A 22,676-nucleotide genomic window follows, 5' to 3' on the forward strand; every position below is an offset into this window, starting at 1 on the left:
GTCCAGCAGCAGACCTGGAACACAGCACACCTACATTAAACGCTGGGGCATTTCTTACTAAGGAAGAAAATCCTGCAACTCTTTGAACCCACTTTTTAAGAATCTTGAATATGGGTAAAAATTCAACGTTATAAATTAAAGTCTCATTTTCACTTAGCAAACCACAAACTCAGTGTAAAAGGACTCAGATTTGTCTCAGTCTCTTATTTTCTGTTTGAACTAAAAGAGTCTGACTTTTTACAGGTATAGAGAGTGATGAAGAAATTAGGCATTTGGATGAAGAAATAAAGGAACTCAATGAGTCCAACCTTAAAATCGAAGCAGATATGATGAAACTCCAGACGCAGGTAAAAAAAAAAAAAAAAAAAAAAAAGGAAGAAGGAAGGGAAAAGCAAAGCAGTGGGGGAAGGGATGGAGGAAAGGAGAAGGCAGGAGAGCAATGAGTTATCTTTAGGTAATCATAATCCTAAATGGAGGGAACACATTGAACTATTAAACCCTATGATAAAAAACAAACTTATCGGACTTCCCTGGTGGCGCAGTGCTTAAGAGTCCTCCTGCCAAAGCAGGGGACACGGGTTCGAGCCCTGGTCCGGGAAGATCCCACATGCCGTGGAGCAACTAAGCCTGTGTGCCACAACTACTGAGCCTGTGCGCCACAACTACTGAGCCCGTGTGCCTAGAGCCCGTGCTCCACAAGAGAAGCCCGCGCACCGCAACAAAGAGTAGCCCCCGCTCGCTGCAACTAGAGAAAGCCCGCACGCAGCAACAAAGACCCAACGCAGCGAAAAATAAATAAAATAAATTTTAAGAAAAACATATGGATCTTTTGCAATGAACACACAGAGTGTGTCTCCTGTACACATCCTTGTGAAGGCTTGAATCCATGGATCACGCTGGACGATCGCTGGTTTGGCAGCTGTAGCCAAACTGCTCACCTGGGTGAGCCTGGGTGCACCAAGGGCTGTATCAGCAAGTAAGACGATCTTCCTATAACTGCAGAGCCTCTGGAGTATGTGGTGCTTTAGAAAAACCGTCACGAGAAGATATAGGAGGCCTTAGTTTTATTGGAAATTCAAGTAAAGCAATGCAACTTTTTAAATTTAATTTTTCTAGAACACCTCTGAATGAGTCAGTCTTTGATAGAAATGGATCTTTTCCCAGATTTTCCTGACATTCTTTATTGAAAATTCAAGCAGTTTCTCAATTCCGCATTCTCCTGGGTCTGCCCCAGCCCCTGATTAAATTTACCCACGAGGGAATTAAAAGTTCAGTCCAGGATTTGTTTTTTGTCTTTTTTTGTTTGTCTGTTTTTTGGCCATGCCCCAAGGCTTGCGGGATCTTAGCTCCCTGACCAGAGATCGAACTCGGGCCCCAGCAATGAGAGCACCGAGTCCTAACCACTGGACCACCAGGGAACTCTCGAGTCCAGGATTTTTAAAAACACTCATAATAACTCTATTGCAATAAATCAGAAGGAAAAGAATGAGACAAAGTTAAGTTGAAGTGTCTTTCTCCCTTTTCTCCTTTCCTGAAACGTGGGGTTTGGGCCACTGAGGTTACTGACTCTCAGAAGTCTTCACTCACAGGGGCCTAAAACAGAAGCTTTTAGTCCATCTGAAAAGCAGGTTTCTGCGTGACCAGTGTCATAATCTTCCATTAATAGCAATCTAAGCTACAAAGAGAGCGTCATGCGTGGTTTTCGCAATCATGAGAACTTGTCTTGAGAACATTAGTGAAGAAAGCAAAGGCCTTGCCCTCATGGAGCTTACAGTCTAGAAGGGGAGGTAAACAATAACCAAAAAAATCAGAAGCGATAAACTACATCGCACGAGGGCAGGGCATGGGGAGAAGCAGCCAGGGTTCGATACAGAGAGGAGAGCGGGGCTCAGCCACAGGGAGAAGGAAACGTGGCCGGACTCGAGGAGCTGAGGCCGTTAGCCAAACAGGAAGGGGGAGGAGTGTTTCCAACAGTAGAACAGCCAGTGCCAAGCCCCTAACCCTTGAGAAGGCCCAGCGTTTTGAGAAATAGCAGAGTGAGTGTGGCTACAGGTCAGTGACCTGGGGGTTGTAGGAGGTGAGGCCCCGGGGACACACAGGGCTTCCCAGGCCCTTTTTAAGACGTTGGTTTTTATTCTGAATGAACGCAGAACCATTACGGGGTTTAGAGCCAAGGGTTAACACGATCACATTTGATCTACGATCTGCCTGACATTTGAAGAGACCCGCGTGGGTAGGTGGGGTGAAGACAGGTCAGCAAGAGATTGGGTGGTGTCCAGCTGGGTGCAGGGCCGCCCCTGAGAAGGGGTCACAGTCACCACGGCGGCTGCCCCTGGGGAGCAGCAGTGCAGGTGGGCACCATCTCCGTCCTGGGCCCTCTGACGGGGGAGCCCAGTGGACATGAAGTGCGAGACAAAGCGCTGTCAGGGACGCCTCCCAGGCCTGGGCAGCGAGCAAGTTGCCATCAGCTGGGAAGGAGGGGGCTGTGTAGGGAGCGGGTTTGGGGAAATAGTGAAGGTTTGCCCTTGCAGTCCGCCTTACAGCCACGTGGAGGTGTGGAACTGCAGGCGTGGGAGAATCTGGGCTGAAGAGCCGCACTTGGGGCTGTGATTCCGGCCCTCAGAGCGAAGGTGGGGGGGGGGGGGGGCGGGGGCGGGCAGGGCTGCCGCTTTCTGAGGACAGGTGGCCATAGGCCTGATCAGCGCCGGACCCCGCTAAAGCCCCGCCCTTCCAAACCCCGCTTCCCACGTTCCCAAGTTCTTTCCATTTCAGATCACGTCTATGGAGAGCAACTTAAAGACGATAGAGGAGGAAAACAAACTGATAGAACAGAGCAACGAGAGTCTGCTGAAGGACCTGGCGGGCCTGAGTCAAGCCCTCATCTCCAGCCTCGCTGACATCCAACTCCCGCAGATGGTGAGTCTGAGGCCGCGCGGCTCCGTCCCAGGGCTGCCCTTGCTGGCGAGCCGTCACCCAGGGCTGGGGCGGAAAGTCGGCTCCGAGGGGACGGGCCACCCACACTTCATCCCTGGGAACGTGATGGATGTTTACGTTGAGCCTATGTCACGACCAAGGGCTTCTGATACCGCAGGAGCCTTTCACAGATGATGAGGGTTTATCTGAAACTAGGTTTATCATGTAAAATGAAAATTGGAGGCCAAAGTTCCCGCTCTCAAAATTTGTTTCCAGATGGGAAGCTTGCTAACGTGGCTTACACAATCTGAGACCCATGCTTTCTTTTTTTTTTTTAACATCTTTATTGGAGTATAATTGCTTTACAATGGTGTGTTAGTTTCTGCTGTGTAACAAAGTGAATCAATTATACATATACATATGTCCCCATATCCCCTCCCTCTTGCATCTCCCTCCCACCCTCCCTATCCCACCCTTCTAGGCGGTCACAAAGTACCGAGCTGATCTCCCTGTGCTGTGCAGCTGCTTCCCACTAGCTATCTATTTTATATTTGGTAGTGTATGTATGTCCACGCCACTCTCTCACTTCGTCCCAGCTTACCCTTCCCCCTTCCCGTGTCCTCAAGTCCATTCTCTACGTCTGCGTCTTTACCTAAGTATGTTCTTCATATATATAAGTACTCCTCATATAGAATAAAAAGCACAAGAGTGAGCAAGGAATCCTATTTCCAAAACCTAACCATATGCTTGAGACATTGCAACTATTTAAAATTCATAGAAGATTGATTTCCTTTACATTTTCATAAATATAATAAACATTTGGAAGAGGGCTGCATTGTTGAATGCTTTCCATTTCCTCAGTACAGGCATGTTTAGAACAAGGTTTCTAAAGCTGCAAGTTTTATATACAGAGGGTTTGAAAAAGCAGCAATTTAATAAAGAAATAGGATTGGTTTTCCTGAAAGCAAGAAATCTCGCAATTTGTCCAACTTCCCAGCATGGAACCCTCATCTTCACCAATTCCAAATATGTCTCCTGACAGTAAGAAAAGAAAACAATATTTTTTTTAAAAAATCAATAATGTAATAAAAAAGAACCCAAAGGAAAATAAATGATTACTTTATGGCCGGTATTAAGGTAATTATTGAATATTATTGTTATATTATTTCTTGTTTTGTTATATTATTTCTTAACATTTCTCTCATACTTCAAATTTGTATTCTGTAATAGTTTTTTCTTCAGAGGCACCATAAAAGTCACAGTTACCGTGCAAGATATACTTTGCATAGTTACATACAAGGCACTCTCGCGGTGATGTGGGGGCGGGTCCCACTAAATGTTCACAATTTATTTCGAGCACTGGTCTCCCATCTTGTGGGGGAGGGATTGGAGGCTCTGAGCCTTACGTAACTTGATGCAGGTTCCAAAGCCTGCACAAGCGAGGTGGCCTTTATCACTCTGCCATCCGGGTCCTCGTCCAGCTAGAAACTCGTGACACAGCAAAGGCAGAAATGACAAGGGAACGGAGAGCCGCGTCAGGCAGCTGGTGGAGTCAGTGCTCGGCTGGGCACGGTGAAATCAGCTCCACGTTGAGAAAGCCGAGCTCTTCAGCAGCAGCAATCACAGGAATACCCTTTATTCCTTTGCACTGAGACCTTGTACAAGTCCCTTCTTCCACGCCTCTTGTGCAGTAAGTAAGGCACGTTTCCAAAAAGCTGGGAAATGCAGGCCCAAGAAGTGGCGGAGCGGCAGTTCCCCAGCCACTCGTTCCTTCCACTCGTGCAGTTTCCACGCTGCGAGGGGCTGCTCTGTTTGAGCTGCCGCGTTAGGGACAGGAGGTGCCCACGCACAAGCAAAGAGCAGGGGGTGAACAGACCGGACTCTGTGAATCCCGTATTCCACCTGGAAAGACAGAGAGAGGGGGAAAGCCTAGCTCTGACCCTCAAGGCGGAAATGGACAAAGGAGTCTGACGATGTGAATCCCGTATTCCACCTGGAAAGACAGAGGGAGGGGGAAAGCCTAGCTCGGACCCTCAAGGCGGAGATGGACAAAGGAGTCTGACGATGAAGGAGGACAATTCCCACCAGACAGCTGGTGACACCTTGTCCAGCCTCACAGCCCTGAAACCCCGGCCCAGGGCTGTCAGAGGAAGCTTCTGGACGAGCAAAGCCCTCCTCCTGCCTGGCCCACACCCGCCTTCTGCAGACGAGGTCTCCATGCTGAGCACGTGCACGTGAGGGAGGCCGAGAGCCCCTCTCGGGAGGAGGGTGCAGCTGGGAAGGGCCCAGCCCAGCAGCGAGACCTCCACCTGGTGTGGCTCCAAACTGACCCCAAAATACGGGCAGTCGCGCTCACCCCATTAACTGAGTGAAGAGCGCGCAGCCGCCTGCCTTCCCGCGTCCCTCCCTGATGCCAGAGTCATGGTACCCCCTGTGGACTTGCTCCCTTTTTCCCAGCAGCCTGGGTCACGTGATTGATGCCATGTGTTTTGTCCTCCTTCAGGGGCCCATCAGTGAGCAGAATTTTGAAGCGTACGTCAACACGCTCACAGACATGTACAGCAATCTGGAACGGGACTATTCCCCAGAATGCAAGGCTCTGCTGGAGAGCATCAAGCAGGCGGTGAAGGGCATCCACGTGTAGGAGCACAGCGCCACGGGCCGCGGACTCTCCACCGGCAGCCGCGTGTACGGATCTGGAGGGCCCCCGGCCGCTAAGGCAGGCAGGCGCCGTACTGCATCTACAATTGCAACATTGCACTAATTTCCCCCCCCCAGCTAACGTGAAAAGGAAAGAAAAACTATGATAGACTCTTTGGATGAAAAGCAATGCAGTCAAATATTAGATCTTATTTATTTTCATATGCTTTCCTTTTATTTCTTCATTGCACTCTTTTGGGTTCTTTTTGTACAGTATATGTAAAATAAACGTGACATTTTTATATTTTATTTATTTCTAATCAAAGAGTTTTTTTATCTTTTAATTGCATTTTGAAGTCTGCCGTATTTTTACAAGTGTGTTTATTAATTTATTTTCCAATAGAATTTAAATAGAAATGCTCTTCTCAAATCACATACCTTGCTGGGTTTAAAGGAGAAGACAGATAAGAATGAAGGAAATCCTTGTCTACGGACTGCACTGTGGTCCGGTTTGACTTTTATTGCACACTTCTACCCCAACCCCCGTCCCACCTTCACTGGCTTTGTGTTTATAGACAGGCTTAGGTAAGGTGCGCAGGAGGGACAGCAAGATAAAAGGCGCCCACTCGTGGGATGTGCGCCCTCACAGAAGCACAGTAGCCTGGAAAACAGCCTGTTCCAAATCTGTTAGCAATAATTAAACATAGCAATCAGCAAAGTATTCGACTTGGCTGTACGGTTTCAATTCATATGAATTATTTATTTGAAATGGTTTAAAGAAACAAGCTTTTTTAGTGATGCAGGTTTGTCCATTTGTCTTTCAAGTCACACCAGACAGTGGGCAGCTCTGACCCTGAGATGAGAAGTAAGGCTTGATGTGACCAGCCAGGCTTTCCTGCCACACGTTGTCACAATACACAAGGGACGATATTGATGTAGATTTGTACTTAGCAAATGTAAACGCATCCAAATGGAAAACTGTGTAGATACCATATCCCCTGAAATAGCATTTATCTTACTGGGTTGACTGGGAAGAAATGGAAAATATAATCACACATGCAAAAATGGTACCCAGATCTGAGTCGTTGCTTGAAACGCTGGCGACGTTGTCTCAGCCTCCTTAGGCAGCCAGACAGCTTTCAATTTGACAGAAGTCTTTCTGCAGAACAACAAGTGCTACAAAGCACACGCACTCGCAACCCACAGACAGACACACTCACAGACACGAAATTGAGCCCACAATCTCGCATTTCTGGGTGGATCAGAGTTTAGGAGTTGCTATAGTAAAGGCAATGTCTATTTCAGGGATTGTAAAGTAGTTAAGCATTGTTTCAAAAGTTTTTTTATATTTATTTTTTTTAAGAAAAAGGTATAGACAACCAGCTAAACTGCCTTTTTGCTGTGCACACACCCCGGGTGTGCAACGTGCCTCTGTGTAAATGGGCTTGATTTCTGTGCTGTAATGAAGTGTTTATTTTTCTTAGCCTCCTGGGTGTGCAGACTGAATGCGATGGCGCTCACAGGCTTGATGTTTTCCACTGTTGTTACTGTTACTGCACAAACTACAGCACCGTCCACGGTGATTTCACCCCATGACACTGGTCATTGTTCGCTATTAAGTGGGGCTTATCTTTGGTTTGGGGTTCACTTGAACCCTGACTCTTAGTCTAGTGAAAATGAGATGTCTGTTCTTAGGTAGGAACGGTGGGTATTTAAAAATCATCTTTAAAAAAAAAGAGCTACCATGTGTGCTGTCTATTATAAATGGGACACCAAACAAAATTTTCTATTAAAGTTATGTACTTGCAAACATTTTGCTGTACAGTCCTTGATAGATGCACACAGATGAGTTCACTTATTACAAAGACAAAAGTTTAATTTGCTAAATATTTTAACAAGTTTGTTATATATTTTATTTAATTTAAAAGAAACCTCTGACCGACCTATGTATTTATTATTATAATTTACTGTGACTTCAAGTTCGTCGATTTGTGTTTGCGTAGTTTGAACAGGACGTTTCTGTGAAGGATGTTTGTATTTATTTGCCTCCTTTGTACTTGATCTGTTTTGTAATGTGCACTGAATTTTTTTTTCCTTTCCACTATGTTAATGATCGATGCTGTAAATTGGGTCTTTTGTAAACAACAGAAAGGCAATGATGTTCGCATTTTTTTAATTTGAAGTAGTTTGTACACTGTTTCTTCAAACAATTAATATTTCTTACATCAAAGCAACCAGCTGTGTTCAGTGCTGTACATTTGGTGTATGGTAGGAAATAAAAATTGATAAGAGTTTTGCTGTGGTCCTTCTTGAGCTACTAGAGACGCTTGTGGCCATCCCATGGGAAGCACTGTGCCCTCCCACCAAGGAGCTCAGCGTGGGGAGGGCACAGCTGAGCCTGTGAGTCGCTCTGATGCCCTGGGGTCTGCTAGTCTGCTTGGCTTATTTTTTCACCCCAAGTGGACAGGACTTTTGCCAGTTGGTAGCTGCCCCAGCCTGGGGTTCAGTAAGCACACGTGCAAACCAGCAGATGCCTCTGAGATCAGGAAACCTTTGCTTGCGCCAGCAGGAAATTCACCTGCATCTAGTGAGCAGTAAGATAGAGGCCCCGCCCTCCTGATGCTGACATCACTTTGGGGGCTGAGTATATCCGTGCATTCCTGTAAGCCAGTTGAACACAGATTCAAGGAAAATAATCAATTGTGGTTTTTTTAATATTTATTTATTTATTTGGTTGTGCCGGGTCTTAGTTGCGGAAGGCGGGCTCCTTAGTTGTGGCTCACCAGCTCCTTAGTTGCGGCATGCGAACTCTTAGTTGCGGCTTGCATGTGGGATATAGTTCCCTGACCAGGGATGGAACCGGGGCCCCCTGTATCAGGCGTCTTACCCCCTGCGCCACCAGGGAAGCCCCGGAAAATAATTCTTGACAGCACCTGTTTGGCTTGCATGTTTTTCCCATCTCATGTCGAAGAGAACAGTAAGGGTCCTATGTTCACACGACAGATGTTTTATCAGAAGGCATGTGTGCCAGGCCCACCCCGATGTGGGTTCAGCCTGGTGGGGGAGGGGAAATGAGTGATGGGTACACAGGCTCCCGCGGAAACACTGTGCGGGGTACCACCTGCCTCTGACTTCCTGGGAAAAGGGCTGGTTACAGATGAGCTGGCAAGTCGGGAGAAAGGCATTGCACAGCGCGAACAGCACCTACAGAAGATGACGGTGAGACAGTCATCCACGGAGCAGGTAATTAAAATGCCAAAAGTTAGTGAGAAGTGAGGCAAAAAGCCCAGGTAGGTAGGAAAGGGAGTCATATTAAACATCCAAGGTAAAGAACTGTAATTTCCACATGCAGACCCCAGAATACCAAAGAAAGATCTAAACCAAAGAATGCCAAGATCGGGTTTCCATTAGAGACAATTTATTCCATCAGTTCAAACAATTACCATTTCCTACCTGAAGGCAACAAAATTGTGCTCAGTGCTGTACCTCTGATACTTGGTAGGAAATAAAAATTGATAATGGGTTTTGCTGTGATCAGTTGCGGGCTGCTGTATGGAAACCCTTGTCACCAGCCCATGAAAGGCCCTAGAGCCTTAGACACAGAAGTAGAGCCTTAGACGCTTCTACTGGAACCACGTTTTGAGTGAAAAGAAGAGGGTAAATGATTCCTTGATTTGCCTCCCTAGAAAAAGTTTTAAAAATTAACTTGCCATGGTGCATAAATATTTTACTAATCTTCTTAAAACTCATGTTTTCTACATCTCTTTCCACACATTACATCCATCGTATTGTGGTCTGGGAATAGTACCCTGCTATTTCCTCTCTTTATTTAGCAGCTAATTACAAAGCAAGCAGATTTAATTGGCTAATCACTGTCTGCACTGTCAGACCCCATCAACGATGCCTGGATGCTTCAGCTCCTGAAATCCTCAAACACGTTTATGTAGTAAATATCATATCAGTGATACTGATGGAGAAACTGCTGCTCAGAAAAGTTAGTAAGCTGCGCAACACCAGAAAACTGGGAAAAGGCACAGCCAGATTGAACACTTTCCACTGGTTTTAAGATCTAACCCATGGGGACCTGTCTACTCACCTGTTAGATGCCGTCTCACCTGCAAGAAAGAAAACAAGAATTAGTCAAGGTTAAGATATCTGTTATGGGAAGGAAATCCAAAAAAGAGGGGATATATGTATACATATAGCTAATTCACTTTGCTGTGCAGTAGAAACTAACACAACATTGTAAAGCAAATATACTCCAATAAAAATTAAAAAGAAAAAGATATCTGTTGATCCTCACTCATTTCTATTAGGCCTAAAACTAAGAATGGAATTTTAGGGCCAGCTATAGTAAATACTGCTATGCAGTTTCCAATATTGAATATAAAAAAACAAACAAACAAACAAACATTTTTGTTGGGCCCAGACACATGGAATATCCCTAAATCTTGATGTGACAGCAGTACCTCCTGGTGTCCTGAGCTCCTGAATCTCTTAGCTTCCCAGACACAACACAACGGAGTGTTCCCACCAGCATCGTGAGACTTGGAGAGTGGAGAATTTGCCTGACACCCCAGAGATAAGTCCAAGGTCAGGATTCAACCCAGTTCTGACCCCCCGAGAAGCTCCTGCCCCTTCTGCAGGCCACCAGCACCGTCTAGCCAACCCCCAACTCCCCGGCCAACATCCCAACCTGCCTCAGATTACAGCCCGCGGGCAGGAGGGGCCAGTTCCATCACCAGTCCGGATAAAGTTGTTCAAAGAAGCATCACTTTCACATTTTAGCCACATTGTTACGATGTGCTTTTCTTGTACCGGCACATCATGCAAATGTGACACCCTAATCATCGATTTGACGAACTGGGATTGAAAATCTTGATACGGGTCATTGCTGCCCCCAAAATAAGGAAAATAGAAAGAACTCATTTTTTGTTGTTGTTTTTAAGGCGAAACAACATGATTATCGAGTTCAGTCATAAGCTGCTTTGTGTATGCCTGACAGCTTTGCGTTGGCCTCCGACAAGTAGAAGGACACTTTGTACCGACCTTTACCAGTTAGTAAATATGCAAAAACATAAGGAGAATGTGAATTTCCTGCTCTTAAGAAACAGCTGCTGTTTCAGAGTTTCCCCCTCAGATATGTATTTATCACGTATAAATGCAGTCATTTTCCTTCTGCGACTGATTACCTAATTCAGTTTGGAATGAGATCCGGGACTGGGGGAAAGGGGTAGATGTTGTAGATGTTTTGAAGTAAGAATGGCACTCCGGGGACAGGACACTAACAATGCTTTTAAAGGATCAAACTTCTAGCCACTGGAAATCATTGTGAACATTCCTCCCCAAGACTAGAGTCCTTGAATTCCAAAAATAAGGCCCAAGACCCAGAGGACCAGCAGCTTCCACGCCCACCACTGGCTGTGCTGGGCTCTGACACACCTGGACCACCGGTGTCTCCCTGACATGCCTTTGCCACTCAGGGAAATCCTTGCCCGGGACGGAAAAGTTTAAATATCTTCAGTACTTGTTCAGCAGCTTCTCAACAATACACGTATCCGATCGGGAAGGACTCAGCGTGCTCTCGCTGGAGACACCCTTCCAGGACAACAGACGCCCCGAAATGACCGTTAACTCTTGGAGATGCTCTCTGCTGGGAGTATCTCTTCCAAACCTGCACGTGGGGAAAACCCCCAGGGGCCAATCCCACCATCCCAGGCAGAGCCCTTCTCAAACCACGCAGCACCTTCCTCAAGGGACTGCCAGGGTTACATTAACCAAGCTTTGTGCTGTCTGTGGGTGCAGCACTGGACAGACCCAAGGAGTTCCTGCGTCACCACGAGTTACACCTACGGGTCCCGTCTTTCCGTGAGTGGATAAATCGGTGGCTCGATTAGACTCATCACAAATCTGAAAGCTTAACTCCGAGCCTTGCCAACAACCCTCTTGGGCGCTTCTGTGAACACAGAGGAAAACCAAATGCTTCTGCTCTCCCCACATGCCCTTTGTCTCCAGAGAATCACCTGGGTCCATGGCAAAAACGTAAATAATGAGCAGAAGCAGGGGAGGGAGAAGGGAAGGATGGAGGAGAGGAAGAGAGAAGAAAAAGGATAGAAAATGAGCCATCCCTCGTATCATATGGTTTTTTAAAAGTAAATGAAAAGGGCTTCCCTGGTGGCGCAGTGGTTGAGAGTCCGCCTGCCAATGCAGGGGACACGGGTTCATGCCCCGGTCCGGGAAGATCCCACATGCCGCGGAGCGGCTGGGCCCGTGAGCCATGGCCGCTGAGCCTGCGCGTCCGGAGCCTGTGCTCCACAACGGGAGAGGCCAAAACAGTGAGAGGCCCGCGTACCGCAAAAAAAAAAAGAAAAAAAAAGAAAAAGTAAATGAAAAGTGCACGCAAATTCCTCATGGGCAAAAACGGAAGCTAATTCCTGGGCCTGGACGAGCCCAGAGTTTGACTGGTTCCCACGGGTCCCGCCAAGCACCCATGAGGATTTAAAAAGAGGTGTGCGTGCGTGCGTGTGTGCGCACGCACGCACAAGTGTCTGTTTTAACGTGTATTCAGTGCTTAATGTTCACCAGGAGTTTCCGAAGTGCCATGAACACTCGATTTAATTCTCACCACAGTTCCGAGAGCTCTGGATTACTATACTCATCACGCACTTTGAAAAGGAGTCACCCGGTGGCCGAGCCGCGTGAGCTCAGCTGAGGCCAGCCGGCCGCGGCGCCCCTTTCTAGTCCCCAGAGAACGCGCTTGTCCACACCCGTCCTTCCTGCCGCCCTCGCCCACCTGCCCCTCCTCCCGTGTCCTGAACAGGAGCGGCCCGCATGAGTGCTGGCTGGTGCCACAGGGAAACCTAAAACCAGGCTAGATATGGTAGCTTGAATAAAATAGAGTTTTAAAATTAATTTTCCTTTCGTTGTACTTATTTTCAATGTAACTGCTAGAAAATGTAAAGTCCACGTGTGGCTCTCACTACTTCTCTTGGATGGGGTTATCTGACCGTTCCTTCTGTAAGAGGCCTGAGAGTTTCCAAGAAGAAAAACCGAGTGAATTTCTGCAGCTTAGAAATCACAAGGCCTTTTTTCTCCCTTTTTTGCTTTTTTGAGGGAGAAATTGCCAAATTATGAAACCATCTGAGAACAAATTATGAAAACATCTGAGAACATAAGCTTTACGTGTTCAGGTAAAAAACCGAAGTGGCTAATCGCACCATTAAATCTGTAACTATGTCAAATACGGTCACATAACCGGGAAATCTACTCATTTTCGCTTTTTTAAAACCAATCTACAGAAGCAAATTCTGTTTTAAAAGATCACAGTGATAGTTGGAATAATTTTTTTAGTACATATCTGCGTATGATGCTGAATTAGAAGCTTAGGAAACCGATCCGGAGTTAGAGGACCAAAAAAATATCGTGTGTATCTCTTTTCTTTTAAGCAAGGGTGATCATCTGTGGGAAAGGAATCTGAGTTTATTGTTCCCACAGCAGGAGCTCATCTGCTCCTGAAAGGGAAGGGGAAGGTGGCTGTTACTCGTTTAGGGCAGATCTTTCCGTGGACGAGCCTAACTGGGTAAGGTTTGGGGTGTCATTGCTTACCGTGGACCCTGGTTAGGAGGGGAGGGTAAACGGATACTGGGGTTGATTGGCCAATATTCATGTAAGTGGATGGGGGTGGGGGGGTGGTTCCTGAAACGAGCAAGGTGGTGATCTGCAGCTTTACCGTCCTGGGCAGCACTCCCTGGACTGGTAAAGCCATGTGCCTAAAGGCCCTGCAACGGGAAGGCCGTGTTGATTTATATGGTAAACCATGGGGGTAGTTTCTGCTCACCAAGGTAAAGATGCAGCGATTCTACTGCGGACTTAAGGAATCCCAGGGCCCTAGAGCTGACAGGGACGGCCTCAGGAAACGTGTGGGGACCAGGTGGCCAGTGTCAGCACGCGCTCCTTGGTGTGGCGACACAGCATGTTCTCAGAACCTGGTAGGCACAAGCCGGTTACCTACCAGTGGCAACGACGTCAGCCTGGACACCGTGAAAAGGGCTAATGAGAACGCACCCGCCACCCCCGCCCTCGCCCTTAGCAGATCCACAGGTAAGCCTTGAGTGCGGTGGAAGTGATGCGCAGAGGCCTGGGGCAGAACACACGGGAGGGATATCTAAGGAAAACCAGAGCTGCCAGTTGCTGAACTGTGTGACCTGAGGACATCTTCCACCACGAGGCATGGCCGCTGTATTTTTATTTTATTGAAGCCTCCAAAAAGTGAAATAACTTGTCCCCGATGACCCAACTGGCGATGGAACCGCTAGAATTTACACCCAGGTCTGTCTGATTCCAAACACCACGGTGCTCCCACCTCGCTACCCTGAACCTGATCCTTGATTGAGAAAAATCCCAGATCTGGGGACAGGGGAGGGGTCGGGGTGGGAAGTAGACGGTGGGGCAGATGTGGGAAGATGCCAAGGCGCTTGCAAAGCTGAGCAGACGGTGAGGTCCTGAGCAAAGGTGACCGAGAAGGAAATTGGGAGGAGACCAAGTTCAAGGAAACATTTCAAAGAGTAGAATCAACTATGCTAAGATCAAGTACATTCCAGAATGCTTTCAGAGACACATACAAGCAAGGAAGGGGTTAGGAAGCCATTCCCGGCTATCGTCCGAGTTAACATTCAATCGCTCAGTGTTCAAGGGTGAGGTATTTGTCGCAGGGATACCTTTGAAGCATTGAAACTAGTAAGAAATGAGAAATCTCAGGATTGTTTCTGCGTCCATGTTCAATCCAAGTTCAATCCAACTTCCTGCCAGAGCCACGAAGCAGTTGCCTTCATCGTAATGACCTATAATTATGTCAGGGCTTTTCTAACTTAATAGAAAAAAGAGTAGTTATATTAGATAGATTTGGTTCATCTGAGCATAACAGTAAAACCCTAATACAAGTGATAGAAAGGTTTCTCTCTCTCTCTCTCTCTCTCTCGCTTTCTCTCTTTATTCAGGAAGCTGAATAGCAGGCAGTCTAATGTGGCTCTAGTTTCATCTGTCTTTCTGAGCTCTCATTCTATCACTAGGTTGCATCCTCAGGGTCATCACATGAGCCAGGATGGCTGCTAGAGCTCCAGCCATCTCACCTGCATCCTAGACTAAAAGAAGGTTGGAAAGAATGACAAAAGAGCAAAAAAGGGACCCACAAAGCTTAGCAGATCCCTTTAACCACCCATCCCATGCACCACATATAACACTTGTACTTTCTTTTTTTTTTTTCCTGTTAGCAAATATTTTTATTTATTTTTTTATTGGAGTAAAGTTGCTTTACAGTGTCGTGTTAGTTTCTGCTGTACAATGAAGTGAATCAGCTATTTGTATACCTATATCCCCTCCCTCTTGTGAACCCGCTCCCCCCGCCCCAATCTAGGTCATCACAGAGCAAGCACTGAGCTGAGCTCCCTGTGCTATAGAGCAGGTTCCCACTAGCTACCTATTTTACACATGGTAGTGTATTTATGTCAAACCTAATCCCCCAATTCGTCCCACCCTCCCCTTTCCCCTCTGTGTCCACATGTCCGTTCTCTATGTCTACGTCTCTATTCCTGTCCTACAAATAGGTTCATCTGTACCATTTTTCTGGATTCCACATATACGCGTTAATATACGATACTTGTTTTTCTCTTTCTGGTTTACTTCACTGTATGACAGACTCTAGGTCCAACCACATCTCTACAAATGACCCAATTTCGTTCCTTTTTATGGCTGTGTAATATTCCATTGTATATATGTACCACATCTTCTTTATCCATTCATCTATCGTTGGACATTTAGGTTGTTTCCATGTCCTGGCTATTGTAAATAGTGCTGTAATGAACTTTGAGTGTACTTACTTTCATTGGCCAGAATTAGTCACGTGGACTTAGCTAACTCTAGACAAAATCTTTTATTTTGGATAACAATGTATGTAGCCAAAAATTGGAGTTCAGGGTTCTGTTACTCAGTGGGAACAGAATGGATGTTGAGGTACTCATCTCTCATCCTCTACCTCTGAGTCCACTTGACGTAGAGCATTACCTGTGACTCATTTATCCAGGGTAGAATTGGGTGAGTGTTCTTCAAATAATAGCATTCCTCTCAATGCAATTTTAAAAATCATTATTTTAAAAATACTTTTTATTTATTATTTTTATAACTCTGGTAAGTCTTTCTTCTTCCTGAAAAATAGAAGTTTGCAATTCTTGGACTCTTCCTTAAAAGGATTGCATATGCCCAAAGTTTATATGCATTTATGTATATGACTGAATTTGAGGGGCTTAAAGAGTGGTTCCTAAAAGACCCCAATCCTAAAATTCCCACAGGTAACCCAGAGCCAGGACTGTCACCCTCTACACTCCACCTTGAAATCCTACCTAACAGGCAAATCACTGGGGGTTTTTTTTCACCCAAAGCCTGTAAACTATGATTCATAATAACAAAAACTGTAGGTGAGGTATTTGGTGTGGAGCTAATAACATCTGCATCTGTATGAATGCAGTTCTTCTACTTTGCATCTAGCGGTTTTGGCACTACGTAGGCAGAGCCAGAAAAATGTTATCGCCTGACTCAAGTTCTATAATGTTATACAGATTTAGAGAAACAAATTGGCCAAGACACAGTTTTTCAAAACCGCTACGCCATAATGGAATGCTAATTTCTCCCCTGCAATTACACTTGGATCTGGCCCTGCACAATGAGTGAATCAAGTTTTCAATAGCCTTTTTTAGCCTGTTCCTATGACTGAATTATGCACATTTCCCACGACGCTCTTGATTCCAAATTCATTTCCTATCATCATGTGCATCTTTTTCCTGAATGTTCCCTCAGGATTGTGAGGCTGTTTCTGCACTTGATTCCTCCAACACCTGATTTGGTTAGCGCTCAACATGCGTCTGTCACAGAGAGACACCTGACTCTTTAGGAGAAGGTCTGGTTTACAGGATCTGTAGGGAGGAACTCACTAACAGGGGGGCCAGTTTACATGGATTTCACAGACCATGACAGCTTTCAACAACTCATTTTAATTTGTTTTTCCTCCATCTCTTCTGCAGTCATGACTCTTTTCCAGTCAAACCTACACAATATTCTATTTGAAGATTAGTCCAACTTATTCTCTGATTGAATTTGGTCAAAAGCTCTGGTCCGTCTATTTATACTCAATTCATCTCCAGCCTCTTTTATAGACCCAGAAAATTTTCTCTTAATAATGTCCTTTAATAGCCCCTAAAATATTTGAAGGCTTTTTCTAAAAGTACTGGTAATAGGGACTTCCCTGGCGGTCCAGCGGTTAAGACTCCGCACTTCCACGGCAAGGGGGCACGGGTTCATTCCCTGGTAGGGGAACTAAATCCCACTTGCCGCGCTGTGTGGCCAAAAAATTAAAACAAACAAAAAAACTGGTAATAAACTCTACATTTTTTTAACTTTGGGGAATCCAAAGAAGTGACCAGATAAAAAGCATAAGGGGCAGTCCTAGTGGGGCACGTCCTGTCTCTCCCAAAGATCACCCGACAGACATCACCTCCTGCGCATCTTCCTCCGGGGGGGATCCCCTGCAGGGCATCCTCTCAAGCCGGAAGGAAGGGCCCTCTGCCCTCCACACTGTGCCCCCTGGAACCATGGGAGAATCCGCCAAGGACGGTTGATCCCCGAAGCTCTCGAGCAGACGTAACCTCGTCTCTGAGAGGCTGCAGGATAGAGAGGGGAGGAGGTGCTGGGCTCCAGGAAGCTGACTCGGTGTCTGTCCGGAGCGGAGTCCACCCGGGATGTGTTCCAGCCACACGACCCCGCCGGCTTCAGCAGGTCCGTGCAGAGCTCTAATCGGGGTTTGGTGTCGTAACGCTGGGGACAGAAACCTGGACTCTATTACACCGACTCTCCATTCCTCCTGCGTCACAGCCCTCATCCCAGCTCCGCCCTGCAGCCCAGGGATGCCTGACACTCCCAGTGATGCCTGGGACAGTCACACCCCAGCTTCAAAGAAAATTCCCAGAGCTGCAGGTAGAGACCACCCCAAAAGGGCCCGGGTTCCGGAGAGAAGTCGATGAAACTGTGAAAGGGAAAGTGGGGACCACGAGAAGACCACCGGCGGCTTCAACAAAGAAGGTGGGACTTCAGCTCGGGGGCGAAGTAGGGCTTCAAACGTGAAGTCCAAGGTGGAGCTAGACCTGATTTGCTCTCATTTTTAGGAAATTGTTTTCTATAATAATTCTGCCGGAATCAAGATTTCAGAGACTTGGAGTCACAGGCTCGTGACTCGGGGGCAGTTGTCCCTAACGAGACCGGGACGGCCTGCAGCTCCAGCTCTGTTACCCGCCGAGCTGTGTGATCTCGGGGAACTTTGTAACCTTCCTTGGCCTCTGTTTCATCCATGCTCTCGGGCCGGGCTTTGATCTGATTCAGTATGTGTTGCCTTCCCACCCAGGAATAAAAGGGCCGGTCTCCTGCATACATCCTCTCAAGAGCCCAGAGTCACTGTCATGAGCCTGAGGCCCACGCTGGACCCCTTTGGCTGCTGGGCTTTGACAGAGGGCGGGGCTCAGAGCCTCTACTCTGTCCATCAGCCAGTGCGATCTCAGCACCTTCACTGCGGACACAGTCCAGGGGCATGCAAGGAGGAAGAGGCGAGGTCCCAGGAAGGAGGCATTGAGGTGGAAGTTGCATGGGGGAAATTTAGTGGGAGCTGCCCTTAGGATCAGGCCCTGTGGAAACAGGACGGGGCAGAGGGAGGGGCTGAGCAGTGATGCAGTCACTGCAGAGACCTTAGCCAAGCCTAAGGGGGGCTCTGAGGCTGGGATGCCCCTGCAGAGGTGGTCCACTTTGAAGCAAGGGGTCTGGGGCTTCAAGACCCGCCTCGGACCCACAGATGAGTCCTGAGACCTAGCAGCCTGTCGGGAGTGGCCTGGCCCAGGGGGCTCCCTCCAGGAAGGGCACCCCCTCCCAGAAACTGGGGAAGGGGTGTTGGTGCTTGGGCCCGGGTGCACCCCCCAGGCCCTCCCTTCCAGGCAGTAATATCTGAGCTGGGACTTGAAGGATGGACAGAATCATGGGAAAGAGATGGGAGATGGACACCTGCGCAAAGGAAACGGCAGGAAAAGAGGAAGGAAGCACCCGAAGCGCAGGATGAGGCCGGGGGCCGGACAGTGAATGGTCAGATTTGACTAGTGCAGACGGTAACACAGGGGCAGCACCTGGAGGAAAGGTACGGTAACAAGAGGCAATGAGAGCGGGACGGAGGAAGACTCAGAACGGGGAGAGGCTGGGGTCCGCAGGAAGTGGTCACAGCACATCCGTGACACTCGGGAGATGGGATCCAAGGAGCTAATGGTGTTCCACCTGTAAGATCTGTTTAACTTAACCGTCTTGCACAAGACAAAATATTAGCTCTGGGCAGCAGTACTTGTATTATAATGTCTTCAAGTTCTAGCTTCTGAGTCACTTGGGTATTAGAGGGAATTGCAAACCAAGTCTCTACCCCATAAGCTACAGGCATTCCAGCAGCTTCTCCAATATGTACGAGGATCCCCAGAGGGACCGTGTTCTGATGGCCTCTCTCTCTATGAATTCCTGCCTGCACGGGTCCGGGTGACCCCGCAGAGCCCTCGCAGCTGTGGCCCTGGTCCACGTGGCTGCGTCCCACTGTGAACCTCAGCCATGACTCCAGAGACATTCACCTGAGATCACACAGTTCCCGAATCAAAGCCGGGTCCTCTTGCCCCCAGGCCTGTCCCCTCCTGCTTCATAGCAAAGGTTCAAGGGTAGGATGTGGCTGGGGAAGTGGGCTGGGCTGCGGGGAGATCCTCCTGGTACATGTGAGGATCTTACTGAGCTTTAATGTTGAACAAAGCTCTTTTTAAAAAAATTATATTGGTCTTCCCTGGTGGCGCAGTGGTTGAGAGTCCGCCTGCCGATGCAGGGGACGTGGGTTCGTGCCCCTGTCCGGGAAGATCCCACATGCCGCGGAGCGGCTGGGCCCGTGAGTCATGGCCGCTGAGCCTGTGCGTCCGGAGCCTGTGCTCCGCAACGGGAGAGGCCGCAACGGTGAGAGGCCCGCGTACCGCCAAAAAAAAAAAAATTATATTGAAGTACGGTTGATTAACAATGTTGTGTTAGTTTCTTCTGGACAGCAAAGTGATCAGTTACACACACACACACACACACACACACACACACACACATATATATATTCTTTTTAACATTCTTTTCCATTATGGTTTATCACAAGATACTGAATAGAGTTCCCTGTGCTACACAGTAGGACCTTGCTGTTATTTCCATCTGCACACCCCAAACTCCCACTCCCTCCCTCCCCCACCCCCCTCCCCCTTGGTGACCACAAGTCTGTCCTCTATGTCTGTGAGTCTATTTCTAACATATCCTGTAAAGAAGATACTATAATGTATAAAATATTCTCATTACTAAGGGGTAAGGCAGGCTAGTTATTATAAAAGAATCTCGAGCAAAATCCCTTTCACTGATTCACGTTGTATGTCTTTTTCAAATATACATGAAACTTCATCTATCTTTATGAGTCGCTTTAGCAACAACTGGGTAAGGAATATAGCATTACAAATGCTTACAATTTCGTTACTAATTCATAAACTTTTCGTTTAAAAAGTCAGAGTAATAAACAGATACGATTTCAACTATATAATTTACAGTACTAGACATATTCTCTCTTGGCTCCGTGGAAAAGCGAGGAGAAATACAAGGCATGTGTTTAATATGCATTGGAAATAGCTCGGCTTTATTATATTTCATGAAGGACACAGGAGCAAAGTCTCTGCCACGTTTATTTGGTCTGACCTCTGGTGGAAATAGCAGTGATGATGTTGGTTATTATTTAATATTGGGTTGTATTTCTTCTTGCAAATTATTCTTCACTGGCACACAAATACATTAGCAAGTAAACATAGACAAAAGTGCACTGGAAATTAGGAAATACAAAGAAATGTTACAAAGAGATTTTATGAAATGTTGATCTTTAAATGGACACATTCATCAGCGGCCATTTCCTGGTGGCAGCAAATTCCTTCTCACCTTCTCCCAAATATTTCTCCAAGAAGTTTCCTAACATAAATGAACACATATATTTGTATTAAAATTTTATAGCTGGAGAGATGAGTGGGAAGATCACATCAGTTAAAGCCTTTCTGATAAACGACTCTGAAGGAAAAAAACCGTGTAATTTTATCCAGAAAACATTAGTGTAAGTAATTTTGTGCTTCCTGCTGCTCTCAGAAAACATGCCAGTTGGAGGTGAATCTTGTTTGTAATTACAGACGCTGGTCTCATCTACCAGAGCAGAATGAAGGGGTGGTGAGTTAAAGGAGGAGAGCCGCCGTGCAGAGATACGTGTTAAGCTGCATTTCCCGAAACAGTGAGAACCGTCAAGAAGCAAAGAATCACCCTGAGCTGGAAACGGGTGCCCACAGGGCAGCGCCTGAGGGTGCGGATTCTGGGGAGCCGTGCACGCTAGGCTCGACGGTGCCTCTGGATGGGAAGGCTGCCTTCTCCTAATTCATCCCCTTCAAGGGGCTCCTGTGTCTGTAACTCACTCAAGGGAAGCTGAAGTCCTCGCCGTGGCCGCAAAGCAAGTGTGTACAGAGAGCAAAGCGTGGCGAGGACGGTGTCGTTGATGGGATGGAGGGGAGGGGTCCACCCACAAGGTGAGGATGCAGGAGAAGGGCTGGGCCGGGAGCAGTGACCCAGAATTGAGGGAAGCAGGCATCTAAGCAGGAAGCACAAGATGCGTAAACAGGTCTTATGAGGCGATGATGGAAACCCATCCTCCCCAAGAGGCCACCCGCAGGCACATGGGACCTTCCCAGAGAACTGGCTCTGCAGTGTCGGGTGCAAGACAGAAGGAAAGGGAACAGGCCACCACGGGAAGGGCAGGTGCGAGGTGTCCTTTTGTTTCCTTTCTCAGGGAAAAGACTTGAACGTGATTATAGGCGGATGGAAAGGAACTGGTTAGAGGCACAGGTATTATCTATAAAGAAATGTGCTTAAATGACAGTTCAGGCATCCTTTTTAACCTCTTTCATCTTCTTTCAACTATCTGTATTTTACATCCCCTTCCATCACCTTTCATAATATTACTTTCCTGTATCAATTAAACTTCTGACCTATTAATTTGTGTTTATTACAATCACTAGTATAAATTCTGGTTAATAGCATCTCATTATGATAATTTTATGCTATTGAAAATATTATTTGAAAATTATAGATGTTACAGGCAACATTAATTCTCTCTTTTTAAATAAAATCCTCAGAAGCCGCACAGACTTTTTTAAATTCATTGCTCTTGTCAAAAGTATTGCTAAGGTCATCCTGTGAGCCTAGGAAAATCTCTATAGAAACTTTCTGCCTAAAATCATCCGACTGGCCATACAGAGAAGGGTTCAATTTCCAGACATTCTAATAGGAGAGGATTAGTACAGAGCTAAACATTTAAATCTGTTAGTAGCAGCCTTCTTACTCCTAGGTATTGACCCAAGAGAAGTGAAAGCGTTATGTCCGTGAGAATCTTTGTACGTGAATGTTCGTAATTGTTTTATCTGTGATAGTCCCAGTGCTACTTTACTGTTTCTTCTATCTCTCTCTAAACCATTTCTTTTTAACACCAGTACTAGTAATAGAAGATAATCCTCTTAACAGAAGTCATCTGGTCCAGGTACAGTTCATAATGAATAAGTCAGATCAGAATGAAGTTAAGGTTAGAGTTTGCCTTAAATAACATATTGGAACAAACAAAAGAAATTCTATGTCCATCAAGAAAATTGCTCTGGAACCAGTAAACTCACTTAATCTAATAATTCCACATTAATATCATTTTCTTTCTGGGGCTGAGCCACAAGAGAGCTTATTTATGCAAGAACAGATCAAAACATCTTCATTCATGATTTTCAGAAACTTGTCTAAGATGACCTGAGGGAAGTCATTCTAGTGATGACGGATTATATTAGAATATTGAATTCACAGCAGAAAAAAATTGGCAACATGTGTTGAAATTCCTGAAAGGTGGGTATTTTCTAATGTTAGAATGGATAAACTTTAACAAATGGTAAATTTCTTCTGATTTATACCATGAGTAAGACATT

At 46.5% G+C, this 22,676-nt stretch overlaps 1 protein-coding gene across 5 annotated transcripts in view; it reads left to right on the forward strand.

Moving 5' to 3' along the window:
* Nucleotides 1–7,848, forward strand: part of ST18 (ST18 C2H2C-type zinc finger transcription factor) — a 126,320-nt gene extending 118,472 nt beyond the window's left edge. For all 5 annotated transcript variants that reach the window (XM_067712344.1, XM_067712343.1, XM_067712347.1 and 2 more), the window contains 3 exons: nucleotides 244–347; nucleotides 2,773–2,916; nucleotides 5,417–7,848. In XM_067712344.1, coding sequence (XP_067568445.1) covers nucleotides 244–347; nucleotides 2,773–2,916; nucleotides 5,417–5,557 — 389 coding nt within the window. In that variant the 3' untranslated portion in view covers nucleotides 5,558–7,848. The remainder of the gene's footprint in view (nucleotides 1–243; nucleotides 348–2,772; nucleotides 2,917–5,416) is intronic.
* The last annotated feature ends 14,828 nt before the right edge of the window (nucleotides 7,849–22,676 follow it).

This window comes from Pseudorca crassidens, chromosome 17, assembly GCF_039906515.1.
Source record: "Pseudorca crassidens isolate mPseCra1 chromosome 17, mPseCra1.hap1, whole genome shotgun sequence".
In the NCBI taxonomy this organism is placed as follows: domain Eukaryota; kingdom Metazoa; phylum Chordata; class Mammalia; order Artiodactyla; family Delphinidae; genus Pseudorca; species Pseudorca crassidens.